Raw genomic sequence first — 11,114 nt, forward strand, 5'->3', positions numbered from 1 at the left:
CCATGGTTTGTCATCCCACCGACCTGCAGGCTCCCCCTACCATTTCCTAGATTACGTGACCGACGTGCGCCGGGTGGCAGCAGGTGGGTAGTTGAAGGAACCCTTGAGTGGGTGCTTGTGCAGGGGGTGCTGTATTAGTCCTGCTCTTTACAACAAGCAGGCAGCATTTAACTGCCAGGAGAGGAATCAGTTCCCCCTGCTTCTCAGTTTGATGTTAGCCAGTGCTTTGTGATTGAATAAGCATCCATCCCTCTTTCTCATTGTTTTGGGAAAGGAAGAGATGGTAAGCCCCAGGTGTTTCTATACTAAAAAAGCAGTAGCAGTGCAGTGGTGGATGCAACTAAATTGTTTTGCCAGACTGGCTTTTTGTAAGCAGTCAGTGACCCCTAACCAGTGTTAGGTGTAAGTTGGAAGCTTCTGGTTCTCCCTGATGGCAGTTTGCTACTTGCTTTAGTATCATACAAAGAAATCTGAAAGACAAAGTGTCCTGATGTAACTGTCTATCTGTATACTTGTGAAACTTGTGGTTTTACATCCCTCATTCAGTACACAAGAGCCTCTAGAAGCTCTCAGATGTTCCAGAGGGTAAACCCCATCTTTCAGGGAGGTATATTTCAGACGGGCAGCACAGATAGAGCGGTGTTTTCCTATAAGCCTCCCAGAGTGCCCTAAAAATGGACTGAAGAGCCTGATGTGCTAAATGGTGCAGAAAGCTTTCACTTGGAATCCCTCAATGCAGCAGACCTGGCTCATGTCCTCACATGTCTTGCAGAATGCCCTGCAGCAGGATGCTCTGTCAAGGTTTCTCTCTTCCACCAGATGCTGCCCAGTTAGGCTCCTCTGCTTCTTGCCAGTCTCATGTCTGGCAGTGAATGGGAATTTGTTGGAGTTTGTTTGGCATACAGAGAGAGCTTGAGAGCTGTATGACTTAACTACCATTGAAATGAGGTGGTGAATGCTCTTTTTCTTTAAAACTGGCCTACTCAGCTGCTTAGTTTCTGGATTAAGAAACAAATTAGGCAGTGCAAAAGCCCTCCTGGGAGAAAGGGCCCATGTCAGAGGAGAAGCAGCAAGATGCTGCTGCTCTGGTTTCTAATGCAGCACTGTTTTTGTCTGTTGCCATTTAGCCTTGCAGTGGAGACGGTTCACCCTGATGGGGCACAGTATGGGTAAGTGGCTCTAGTTCTTGTAAGATGTGAGACTAATAGAAATCAGTAGATAATTAACTTCCAAGACATGCTACTAGGAGCTGGGTTGGAATATTTATTATATTATGTCAAGTACCAGGTTCCTGCTTGAGTGATTCAAAAATCTGTGCCCTTGTTTGAAATGCCTCTGCTTTCAAGACTGTGTAGTACAGACAGGGATAAAACTCTTGCTGTGAGCATTTCCCCCACTCACAGGAGGGAACAGCAATTGGCAAAGAGGGGTGGTCTACACAGGAGAATTCACAGCAGGCCTTCATGCCTGATCCCCACAAAGCCTGGGAACAGACAGCCCATTTGGTGGGCTATAAAGCCTGCTGAGGGGAACTGGAATCCAAGATCCATCCCTTCAAGCTTGGAGTATGATTTAATTTTGCCACAATTTGGAGTTTGCTTCCCAGGCCTGCTCTGGTCACAGCTAACAGGACCTGCACACCAAGGCATTTTAAACAGTGACTCCTCCTTGGCCTTTGCTGCCTGAGGGTGGTGGAAATGGCACACGATGGGGAATACAGCAGGTCAACAGCCCTGGTCTCTGCCTGCATCCTGTGGGCTGGGAGAGCTCTCCTCTGTACTGGGGCTTTGTCCCATGGTACAATGCACAGTTTTATTTCTGAGGCAGCTTCTGCTGTGGGGAAGGGGAATTTCTGTTACCAGGGGTTGTTCTGTGCATAACTGAGCACCCTTTTCTCCTTTGCAGGTGGGGCTGTGGCAGCAATGGTGAGTAAAGCATCATTTCTTCATGGGGTTGTGAGTTCTGCAGCTGCAACAACAAATGGGAGAGGAATGAAGGGACAGACCTGGAGCTCAGGGGAGGAGAGACCCTTCCCTGACCCCTCTCCCATGTAGCAGGATAAAGACATCACTCAGTGCTCAGCTTTTCATTCTCTTATTGTTTCATCTCTCCTCAGTTTTGTTTCCTTTATCCTGAGATGGTGGACAAGCTGATCCTGCTGGAAACTCTTGGCTTTCTTCTGGCTCCAGAGGTTAGATCTCATGTGTCCTTCCCTTCACTTTTTAAAAATAGAAAAATAGATGTTTTGGTTTTTTTTTAATTTCCCTCATTTTTTCAGAGAAAGCACTGATGTGACCACTTCCTGGCAGGTCACACAAGTCCCAGGGCTCTTCCTTCTGGTAGGCACTGATCTGCTCCTTGTTACACAGACTGAAGTCCATCCTTAGGCTGGCCCTTGGGGCACACTTGCTAGAGCTCCACATCCTGCAGTCCCTTAGCACTGAAATTTACTTGTCTGTGCCAAGCCCTTGTACAAAGGAAACTGGAACCTCTGTCCAGGCAACTGCCAGCTGAGGTTATCTTTTTACCAACAGCTTGTTGGGTGACCTGGGTACAAGATTGGTGGATTTCTTTGTCTGTTCCTGGCGGTCTATAAAGCTACATTGCCAACTTGCCATCATTGCTACCAGATGCTGGAGCTTTCATTGGCAGAAGCGGGACAGAAGTCCTAGGTCAGAGAGACAAAAGATACCAAACTTTGGAGAGTTGTCCTCAACTCAGAAATGAGGTAGGAAGGGTTAGAAAAGATTGCAAGGATAAAAAGTTAGTAAGTTCACTACAGCATTATTGATGTTCCCTTTCTCCCAGAAATGGGCATTTTTAATAAGATACCCATAACTGGTACCAGTTCAGAGGGATGTTGAAGGGTGAAATTCCTTCCTCCACACTTTGATAAGGGGTAAAATCATCCAGAAGAGAGTGGTTACTCCTCCTCCCTGCCTCTCTGTGTTTCAGGACACTGAGGCATGGCTGAAATCTAAAAGGAAGGTGATTGACAGATTACTGAGTCTGGAGGCAAAGCAGCAAACCCCCAAGGCACGGAGCCCCGAAGCAGCATTGCAGAGGTGGGTTCCCATCCATCCTCTTCATTTACTGTCTGCCCTCACCTTGACAGAGTTACAGCTGCACAAATGAGAAAGGAAAACTGTCCCTGCATTTCACCTTTCATGTCCTCTGGAATCCCAGCAAGACCTTTTGCTTCTGCTGCTAGAAGCTGCTGCTTCTTCCTGCTCCTTTCTGAAGCAGCCTGAGAGCTCGCTGTCACCTAGTCATGCAATTTTTGCTTCCCTTCCTCCCTTCCAGCAGCACAATCTCTCTGCCATGTCTCCCTCAGGCTCTTAGAAGCAAACAGCCATCTGACAGCAGAAGGTGGGGCAATCCTGCTGCAGCGAGGAGCAACTGAGACACCCGCTGGTAAGGGGCTGTGTGGTGCTGGGCCACTGCTGGGTGTGGGAAGGGACTGGTGCCAATAGCCATTGTCTTCTGCAGGGTACAGGGTGCCCTAGCTACAAGTTTACACAGCCTGAATGGGATCAATTAAGTCTGGAGGCAGAGTGCTCCATTCCCAGCAACTGAATTTGTTGCTCAAGTCCTAGAACAGCTAAAGAAAATAAATTTTAAAAAGGAGAAATCTGAATTAATCCTATTCCTCCTATCTCAAAAGGTCTTAGGCAGACCCCAAAAGTGAGTTAAAACATAACAACTCCTGCTCCTATGAAACATGAAAACCTTCTGGTTTTTTTTTCCAGGGCTGGTGTATAACAGAGACATGAGAGCCCGTACGGTGAGCACTGCTCTTCTCATGTAGCCCCCTGCTACTTTGGAGCCCTGACCTTACAGGACACTCAGACACAGGATGCCTGCTCACTGAGCCAGGCCCTGCCTCCACCCAGCCACTTACTTTCCACTTCCCTAATTCCCACATCTCCTTTAAATGCTGCTTTTAAAGGCCTGCACTTGATCATTGATTCAGCTTACAGAGTCACTGGAAAATGTTACTGCTTATTTTTTTAGAAGTTCCTCCGCCCCAGGGCCTCCTGGCCACATTTTCGTGCTGTTATAACTCTTCAGGCAGCAGAGGGATGGATGCTTTCTGTCAGCTTCTTTGGCAGGTGACCTGAATAAGAAGGGGAGTGGAGCAAAGTCCTTACGTTTGGTATTTTGACAGTTTTGTGCCACTTCTGAGCAAATAGGGCCTCCTCTACCTGTGCTACTGCCAGGATATGGAAGCCAGGGTAATGTACTCTCTCCTTTTTAGTAAAAACATTTTTAAAGCTTTTCTCCATGAGATCATTCCCATATGTGCTGCAGCCCAGCAGGCAATGTTGTTGGCAGCCCTGAAACACAGCTGGACAAAAGGAGCCTTTGCAGAGCCAGCTACTCCTTTGTGCAGCCTGGATGCTTGTCATGTCCCAGCACGGAAGCTTCAGGGCCACAGCTACTTCAGCCTTCAGAGCCACTTGTGTAGGAGGGCTTGGGGACACCCTCTGCCCCCAGCTGCTGTCCCTGACCTTTGAGACTTTCTCTGTCTTTGCACCTGCAGCAGAGTCGAGAGTTCTTCACGGTGGAGCAGTGTGTGAAGCTCCTGCAGAAGATCCAGGACCGTGTTCTCATCATTGTGTGAGTGAGGCACAAGCCAAACCAACCCTTCCTGTCTCCCTCAGTGGAAGGAATGAAGGCTAGCAAGGAGTCCTCCACTACCCCTTCCTTTACACCAGCCATCCAGACCTTTGGCCGGCTGGTGTAACAGCACAGCCCCACATGTGAGAAGGTATTTCCCAGTTCTCCACCACTGCCCTGGGTTGGGCAGGCTCCTGGAGAAGGCAGAGAGCAACTGGAACATCCTGCCAGCCTGGCACTCTACTTTCAGGTGAAAGGCTGACTGAGGAAATGCTAGTCCTCCTCCATCTTCCCCATGCTCCTGGTTTCACAATCCCATCTCACAACTTTCCATTCCTTGGTGCTACAGCCAGGGGCCATCCTGGCAAATATGTGACCCTCCACAGCACCACACCTTCTTGCTATCCTTCTGACCTGACTCTACCCCAACTGGCAACCCAACCTGCCCCCTTCTTCAGACCCCAAAAGCTCTTGCCTGAGCAAACAGGTGAAACTACAGCAGTCCCCATCTCCTTCAGCTGCTCTTGGAGCCCCTGGCCTGACTGAGCTCCTGCAAGCTCTCCTGTGGCACTGGGGCAAGAAGCTCTGGTGACATGGCCCCAGAGCACAGAGCCCCACAAGCTGTTAAGCTGTCTGGGTGCACAGCTTCTTCTGCAAGTCATCCTCTGCATTTTTCCCATCTCCTTGGAGGGCAAAGTGTGCAGGGCTCTGGCTACCTTGGCTCGTGGGGTGCTGTTAAAAGATTGTCTAGAAAACAAGAGGAAGTGCTAGCAGTTGAGAAAAGAGGTGCAGTTTTGGCCTCCCTGATCTGTTTTAGTATCATAAGAGGTTACAGAAATGTAACATTGTGATGATGTCAAGTCCTCTGGGCCACAGAGATGTCTTTGAGCCTGGGATGTCTCCTTGTCCTGTCGCCAGCACAGTAGGATGCAGCATGATCTTAGCTCTGCAGGAGATCTAATGCGGACTTCTCCAGGGCAACTGGCCTGGTACCTCTCTCTCTGAGCAGGGCATACCCTGTTTAAATAAGCAGCAAGGAGAGGCAGAAGGGACTGAGGGGAGATGTGTAAACTCTAAGGAAAAGTTACGAGCAAAAGGCAGAATGGGGGCAGGGAACAATGTTGTCAGACCAGTTACAGAGCCAGCCCTGGGAGGACAATATTTAGCCAGTCTCCACTCTGATACTACTAGGCAGTCACCCAAGGTTTTAGAGTTTGATAGCTGCTTAGCCAAGCTGTGCAGTGCACTCTGACTACCACCTATGACCCTGTCACCCTGCTGTTTATGAGCAGCCTGGAAAGAACAGGGACTATCACCCCACTGTCTTGGGGACAACTGCTTCTGCCCAGAATAGCCACAAAGACAAATGGAGGCACAGTGAGTGCTATACTGAGCCTTGCTATTGTTTTTCAGATCACAAGATGGACTCTTGGTACCGCACAACCTGCCCAGCAGAAATGACTTTGTGAAAGCCCTGCAGGAGGCATTCGAGTCTACCCTCAAAGAGGTGAGAGCAAACTTCATCCTTGCATCTCTATTTGCCACCAACCTGGGAGCAGCAACTGGGAAGCAGCTGATCTTGGTGGACACCCTCCACTAGGTGATTTGTCCTGAACAGCACAGCCCTCACACCAGGGGCAGGGGGGGAGGAAGACAACTTTGTCCCTGCTGCCTTAGTCCCAAGTTAGTGCTGCCCTCTGGACCCAGCTGCTCCCTGGTCCTCCCATTTCTGTCCTGCCTCACTTGCCCTGTCCCTTCCCCTAAGCGTCACACAGTAAACAATGTGTGCCTGAGGGAACACTTTCCTGGTCCACATCTTGTGTCCTTTCCCTCTAGCACATCCAGCTAGTAGAGGTGCCTGGGAGTCATTTTGTGCACCTGAACGAGCCCGAGGTGGTATCTGGGATCATCAGCAACTTCCTGACAGCACAGAACACCAGGGCCAGACTCTAGGAAGCTGCAGCAGAGCTTCAGAGCTGCAGCAGTCCAGGAGAACTGGGAGCTAACAAGCAAGCTCCAGATTTGTCACCATTCCTACCTCGCACCCAACATCAGATCATGATACTCTTTCCTACGCTTAGCTCACTGCAGGGTGGAAGCAGGTCTGCCAGGGGTTCTCTGAAGGAGAGCTGAGCAAAGTATCTCATTTGCCAAAGGCAGGAGTCCTTGCTCCACTTCCAGCTCGGTGAGTACAGGGATAGAGCCCCAAAGTGGCCTTCCCCTTGGCTTACTCCAAACTTGCACCCTGAAACGGAGCAGAACACAGGCAGAGGCACCCTCTGTGACAGCAGCAGATCAGCTTTGGCACTGCAAGAGAGGTGGCTCATCTTGCCTCCTTCCTGAGGATGGTACAGACAGGCTGCTCCCAGGATTTAACCCACTGACAAACAAGGAAAGTTCTGCTTCACTGCTTACTTCCGTAGATGCCTGAGCTCAGAGGGCCTCAGTGTCTCTGTTCTACTATGAGAGCTACTGTTTTTTTCAGAATCAGCTTAAATAAGAGCTCTCCTGTGCAGAGAAGGCCATTTTAATGAACGCTAGAGAATGTCCCTAAATCCTCTAGCTGAAGCAGCTGCGAGAACTACAAATTATGGAAAAGTTGGCAAAGATTATTTCTGTCCTAAATAAAGATTAATGTCCTAATGTTAAGTCTGTCTTCTTGACTCTGTAGGAGAACAAACCTCCTTTCTCTTTCAGGCCGCTCACCCAAGCAGCTAAAATGCATCTTGGGAGGCAGCAATTTTTACACACAGTCTGCCTTGGGTAGGCTATATTAAGGATCTGCCTCCTAGTTAAATTGATGCACAAAGCCTACTGAAGCCGGCAGGCCTGTCATCTCCGCAAGCAATGCAAACTGGATCTGCAGTGAGTTTTTAAGGAGAGGAGATCCATTTTATCTCAGCTCTCTGGAATTTACCACCACTTCCACCTTACATTCATGGTCACATCTCTAGTGAGGCTCCAGGTAGTAAAATAAATGCGTAAAAGCCTGGGGCTGGGTGGGTTACTTCGATCACACACCTACCACTATGTCTAAAGCTGCACAAATGCCATAGGAGCACTACAAAAGCATTGCCCTACAACTAAACGTGCCTGCTGCCATCCTTACCTGTCTTCTGTGGGCTGGGGACAGGCCGTGGAGAGTCTGGTTTCTCCTTCCAAACCAGGCTGCTCAAAGTGGCATTTGTTTTTGCAACAGTGCTGGGTATCAGGAATTTCCCATGGCCTAGACATGGCTGCAGAGCTCCATGCACAGCTGGATGACTGGGCACTGCAACACTTGGCTAAGAGGGAACTGCCACAAAGGCAATCACCAGACGGGGTAGGGCTCTGTACCAAACCACTGATCTTTCCTTGTGACAACAGGCCTGGGAACTTCGCAGTTAGGCTTTTCCTAGAGTCACTTCCCTCCTCTTTCCTTCAATAAAATGTGCAAATGAGCACCAGGTTACAAGCCATGATTTTTACCACCACCCCAGCACACAAGAAGCTGTTTCCCACAGGAGACTGGGGGGGGAGAGAGAAGCATTCCCATGTTCTGAAAACAGTAGCAGCAGTTTATTTACAGTTCTTCAGCCATTCCCTGCCTCTGCAGAGGCTGTGCTAGGTCAATCCCAATTCTCACCAAGCTTTAGGAGGTGTGTCTTTGGGTGGCAGGGAGATACAGGTTGTCACAGGATGTGCCTCAGCCCCTTGACCTGAGCAGCCTGAAAACTGGTGCCACAGGGTCGAGTGACAGAAGAGCAGGAGGATACTGGTGCAAGTAAAGGGAACTCTCCTCCAGCAAGAGTTGCTGGCATCTCCCAATTCCAATCCAAGGGTAGAGGCAACCCAAATCTGCCTCAATTCCTTAAAATCCTTTGGCAAACAGAGTCAGTAGGTAGCTCTCCTACCCTCTCCAGCACAGGCACCTGAGGAACAGCTCAGCACAACCTAGTATGGCCGAAACTTGCGCTGGGCTCGCATCAGTGCGATCCTCTGCTTGTCCTCCTCAAATTTCTTCCTCAACTGGGCAATGTCTAAAACACGGAGAAAGAGAAAGAACAGGTCACACGGGAGCAGCAGATCTCCCTCTCCTGGGAGCTTCACTTCCACACACCAGGAGGGACTGAGTCTCAACAGCCACAAACACACGCTTCTCAGAGCGGGTCGTTTTACACCTGGGCTGAGTGCCAAGTTGGGGCTCCAGCCGTTCATCTCCGGCAGTGCTGCAGCTCCCTCTTGGGGAGGAATCTGGCTAGTTCCCCCCTTCAATTGCTGCCTTTGTGCAGACTGAATAAGCATCTCTTGGAAAATCACGACCTGCACACCCTCCCACAAAATATTCCAGCAGCCCTTGGTAGGACAAGTGGTAGTAAGAGCCCTTCCAAGAGCTGGCAAGGCCATTCAGACCCAGCCAGCCCTTTGCTGGCAGCTGGAACCTCCACTGAAGGCAGAAGGATGCTCCTTGAGCCGCAGTGTGAGAGACAAGACATGGGCAGGGGTAGGAGGAGATTTGCACACTCACGCTCTCTCTTGCTCTCACGATGCTGCCAGGCATAGAAATTGAGCAGCTCTTTTCGGGCCCTTTTCTGTTTCTCCTTCTCCAGCACCCGCAGGTTGGCGGCCTCTGTCCGGGGCAGGCCAGGCTTCCGGCCCTTCCGTGTCACCTTCACCCAGCCCTCCTCATCTGGAACACCCTCCTCCTTGGCTGCTTTGGCTTCTTCCTGTAAAGACAGGAGGGTGAGGCAGCCGAGTGCAGATGCACAGCCTGATGCACAGCTCCCCCACAGCCCTCCCTTAAACACAGGCAAAGTTACAGCTCCTGCTTCCACACAAGATTTAAAGGAAAGCATGGGATCAGGGCTGTAGGCATTCAACTCTCAGTCACAACATTGCATGCCAGCCAGGAAACAATTTATTTGTGGATATCTATTGCAAGCCCTGGGGGAAGGGTCAGGTGTTGCAGACCAAACCAGGGCCTGACCACCCATCAGCAACCAGGAGTAAAAAACCTCTGCCAAACAGAGGGACCCTCCACCCTTTCCACTATGGCTAGAGCACTGAGAAATCTCTCCTTTCCCTCTCCCCTAAGAAAACTGCTTAGCTGGGCTCCCTCCTTAGCCTGGCCTCACCTCTGCCATCTTTTTATCATAGTCTTGCATGTAGGCATCCACCTCAGCCTTCAGCTCCTTTGGATCCACGATGGAGGCCTCATAGCTGGCGATCCACTCTGAGACAGAGAGAGCACAAGTCAGCAGTAGCTGCTCTTAGAAGCAGGCTAGTGTGGTGCTTTTGGGCAGCTCTAGAGGGAATTCTAGAGTGGGGGAAGGACACATCGTTCCCATTTGTGTTCAGCTTCCCCCCTGCCACAGCTCAAACGGACTTGTGGCTGCAAGCACAACCAGTATGTGATGGGAAGAGTTTGCAACTTTCCCAGGCAGAAGTGGGCTAGCCTTAAGCCCAAGGGGCACAACATTCAGGCTGTGTTTCTGTCAAGAGGTTTTATGTTAAGTGCTGTCATCTTGACAGACAACTGGTGCCTGTTGCATGAATCTAGTCTCCATTTTGAGGACAAGATGAAGACAGTATCTCTGAATCTATGCAATACTGAAAAAATGCCAGGAAAAAACACTCTTCCAAGTGACCCCCTTTCTCCCATAGGGTCACTGGACCAAACTTCAACACCTGCTTCAATAACATTGCTACCCTGTGAATAATAAAAGCACAAAAAACACTGAACATCCCCCAGCTTAAAACAAAATGGACACGCAGGGTAGGATTCAGCAAATGAGTGTAGTTCTTCCCTGCCATTAGCCAGTAGAAAGATAGCTAGAGCTGACATACTGCTAATGCCGGTTTTCACAGGGTGGCTCTCTGTTGATATTAGTAAGGGACCTTCCTGTGATAGAGCCTTGGCTGCCTGGACACCTGCTGGTTTCCTGAACACCACGTATGCTACTTGAAATCCCTAAAAGAAAAAAGCACCCAGGTGAGTCAGGTATGTCGGGGAAATCGGTGATGGAGCAAGGAACTGCAGTACAAATAACTTAAAAAACTAAAATAAAAATCAAACCACAAGTGACAGCAGGATAAGAAACAAAAGACAGTGTAAACTTAAGTAAGTAATCGTGTCACCCAATGCCCCATATGGTTCCTGTGCCTCATGTGCTGAAGAGAACCATTCAGTACTTGCCATCTTTTCCCACTAAAGCATCAGTATTCCTCTCCCCCATGAGCTTTTACCTTTACAGTTTTGTGGTCGAAGAATTTGGACGTCAGTTTATCTTTTTTCTCTCCTGGCCCTGGCTTGTCGCAGATGTCCACAGACTGCACATGCCCGCAGCGAGAGAACAGCCTAGACAGAGAGTCCTTGACACGGACAGTAAGAGAAAACACACGGTACAGCAAAGCAGGAGCGGTGCCTCCCACGCACAGCCTGCAGAGGTCTCCGGGCGGCTCCCCGGCCCCAGCCCGGCCCCCCGCCCGCAGCAGCCCAAGGCAGGCCGGCTCCC

General features: G+C 49.9%; 2 protein-coding genes across 2 annotated transcripts in view; one reads left to right on the forward strand and one right to left on the reverse strand.

Moving 5' to 3' along the window:
- Nucleotides 1-7,269, forward strand: part of SERHL2 (serine hydrolase-like 2) — an 8,788-nt gene extending 1,519 nt beyond the window's left edge. Inside the window, exons 3-12 of the mRNA XM_017737743.1 lie at nt 6-83; nt 1,128-1,169; nt 1,906-1,925; nt 2,117-2,191; nt 2,956-3,065; nt 3,335-3,414; nt 3,750-3,784; nt 4,544-4,620; nt 6,034-6,127; nt 6,457-7,269. Coding sequence (XP_017593232.1) covers nt 6-83; nt 1,128-1,169; nt 1,906-1,925; nt 2,117-2,191; nt 2,956-3,065; nt 3,335-3,414; nt 3,750-3,784; nt 4,544-4,620; nt 6,034-6,127; nt 6,457-6,573 — 728 coding nt within the window. The 3' untranslated portion in view covers nt 6,574-7,269. The remainder of the gene's footprint in view (nt 1-5; nt 84-1,127; nt 1,170-1,905; nt 1,926-2,116; nt 2,192-2,955; nt 3,066-3,334; nt 3,415-3,749; nt 3,785-4,543; nt 4,621-6,033; nt 6,128-6,456) is intronic.
- An 885-nt stretch (nt 7,270-8,154) lies between these two features.
- The window catches only part of RRP7A (ribosomal RNA processing 7 homolog A), a 4,914-nt gene continuing 1,954 nt past the window's right edge, over nt 8,155-11,114 (reverse strand). The window contains exons 2-6 of the mRNA XM_017737745.1: nt 10,846-11,109; nt 10,447-10,570; nt 9,735-9,832; nt 9,128-9,326; nt 8,155-8,639 (exon numbers count right to left, since the gene is read on the reverse strand). Coding sequence (XP_017593234.1) covers nt 8,554-8,639; nt 9,128-9,326; nt 9,735-9,832; nt 10,447-10,570; nt 10,846-11,109 — 771 coding nt within the window. The 3' untranslated portion in view covers nt 8,155-8,553. The remainder of the gene's footprint in view (nt 8,640-9,127; nt 9,327-9,734; nt 9,833-10,446; nt 10,571-10,845; nt 11,110-11,114) is intronic.

Source organism: Corvus brachyrhynchos, unplaced genomic scaffold, assembly GCF_000691975.1.
Source record: "Corvus brachyrhynchos isolate BGI_N302 unplaced genomic scaffold, ASM69197v1 scaffold56, whole genome shotgun sequence".
NCBI lineage: Eukaryota > Metazoa > Chordata > Aves > Passeriformes > Corvidae > Corvus > Corvus brachyrhynchos.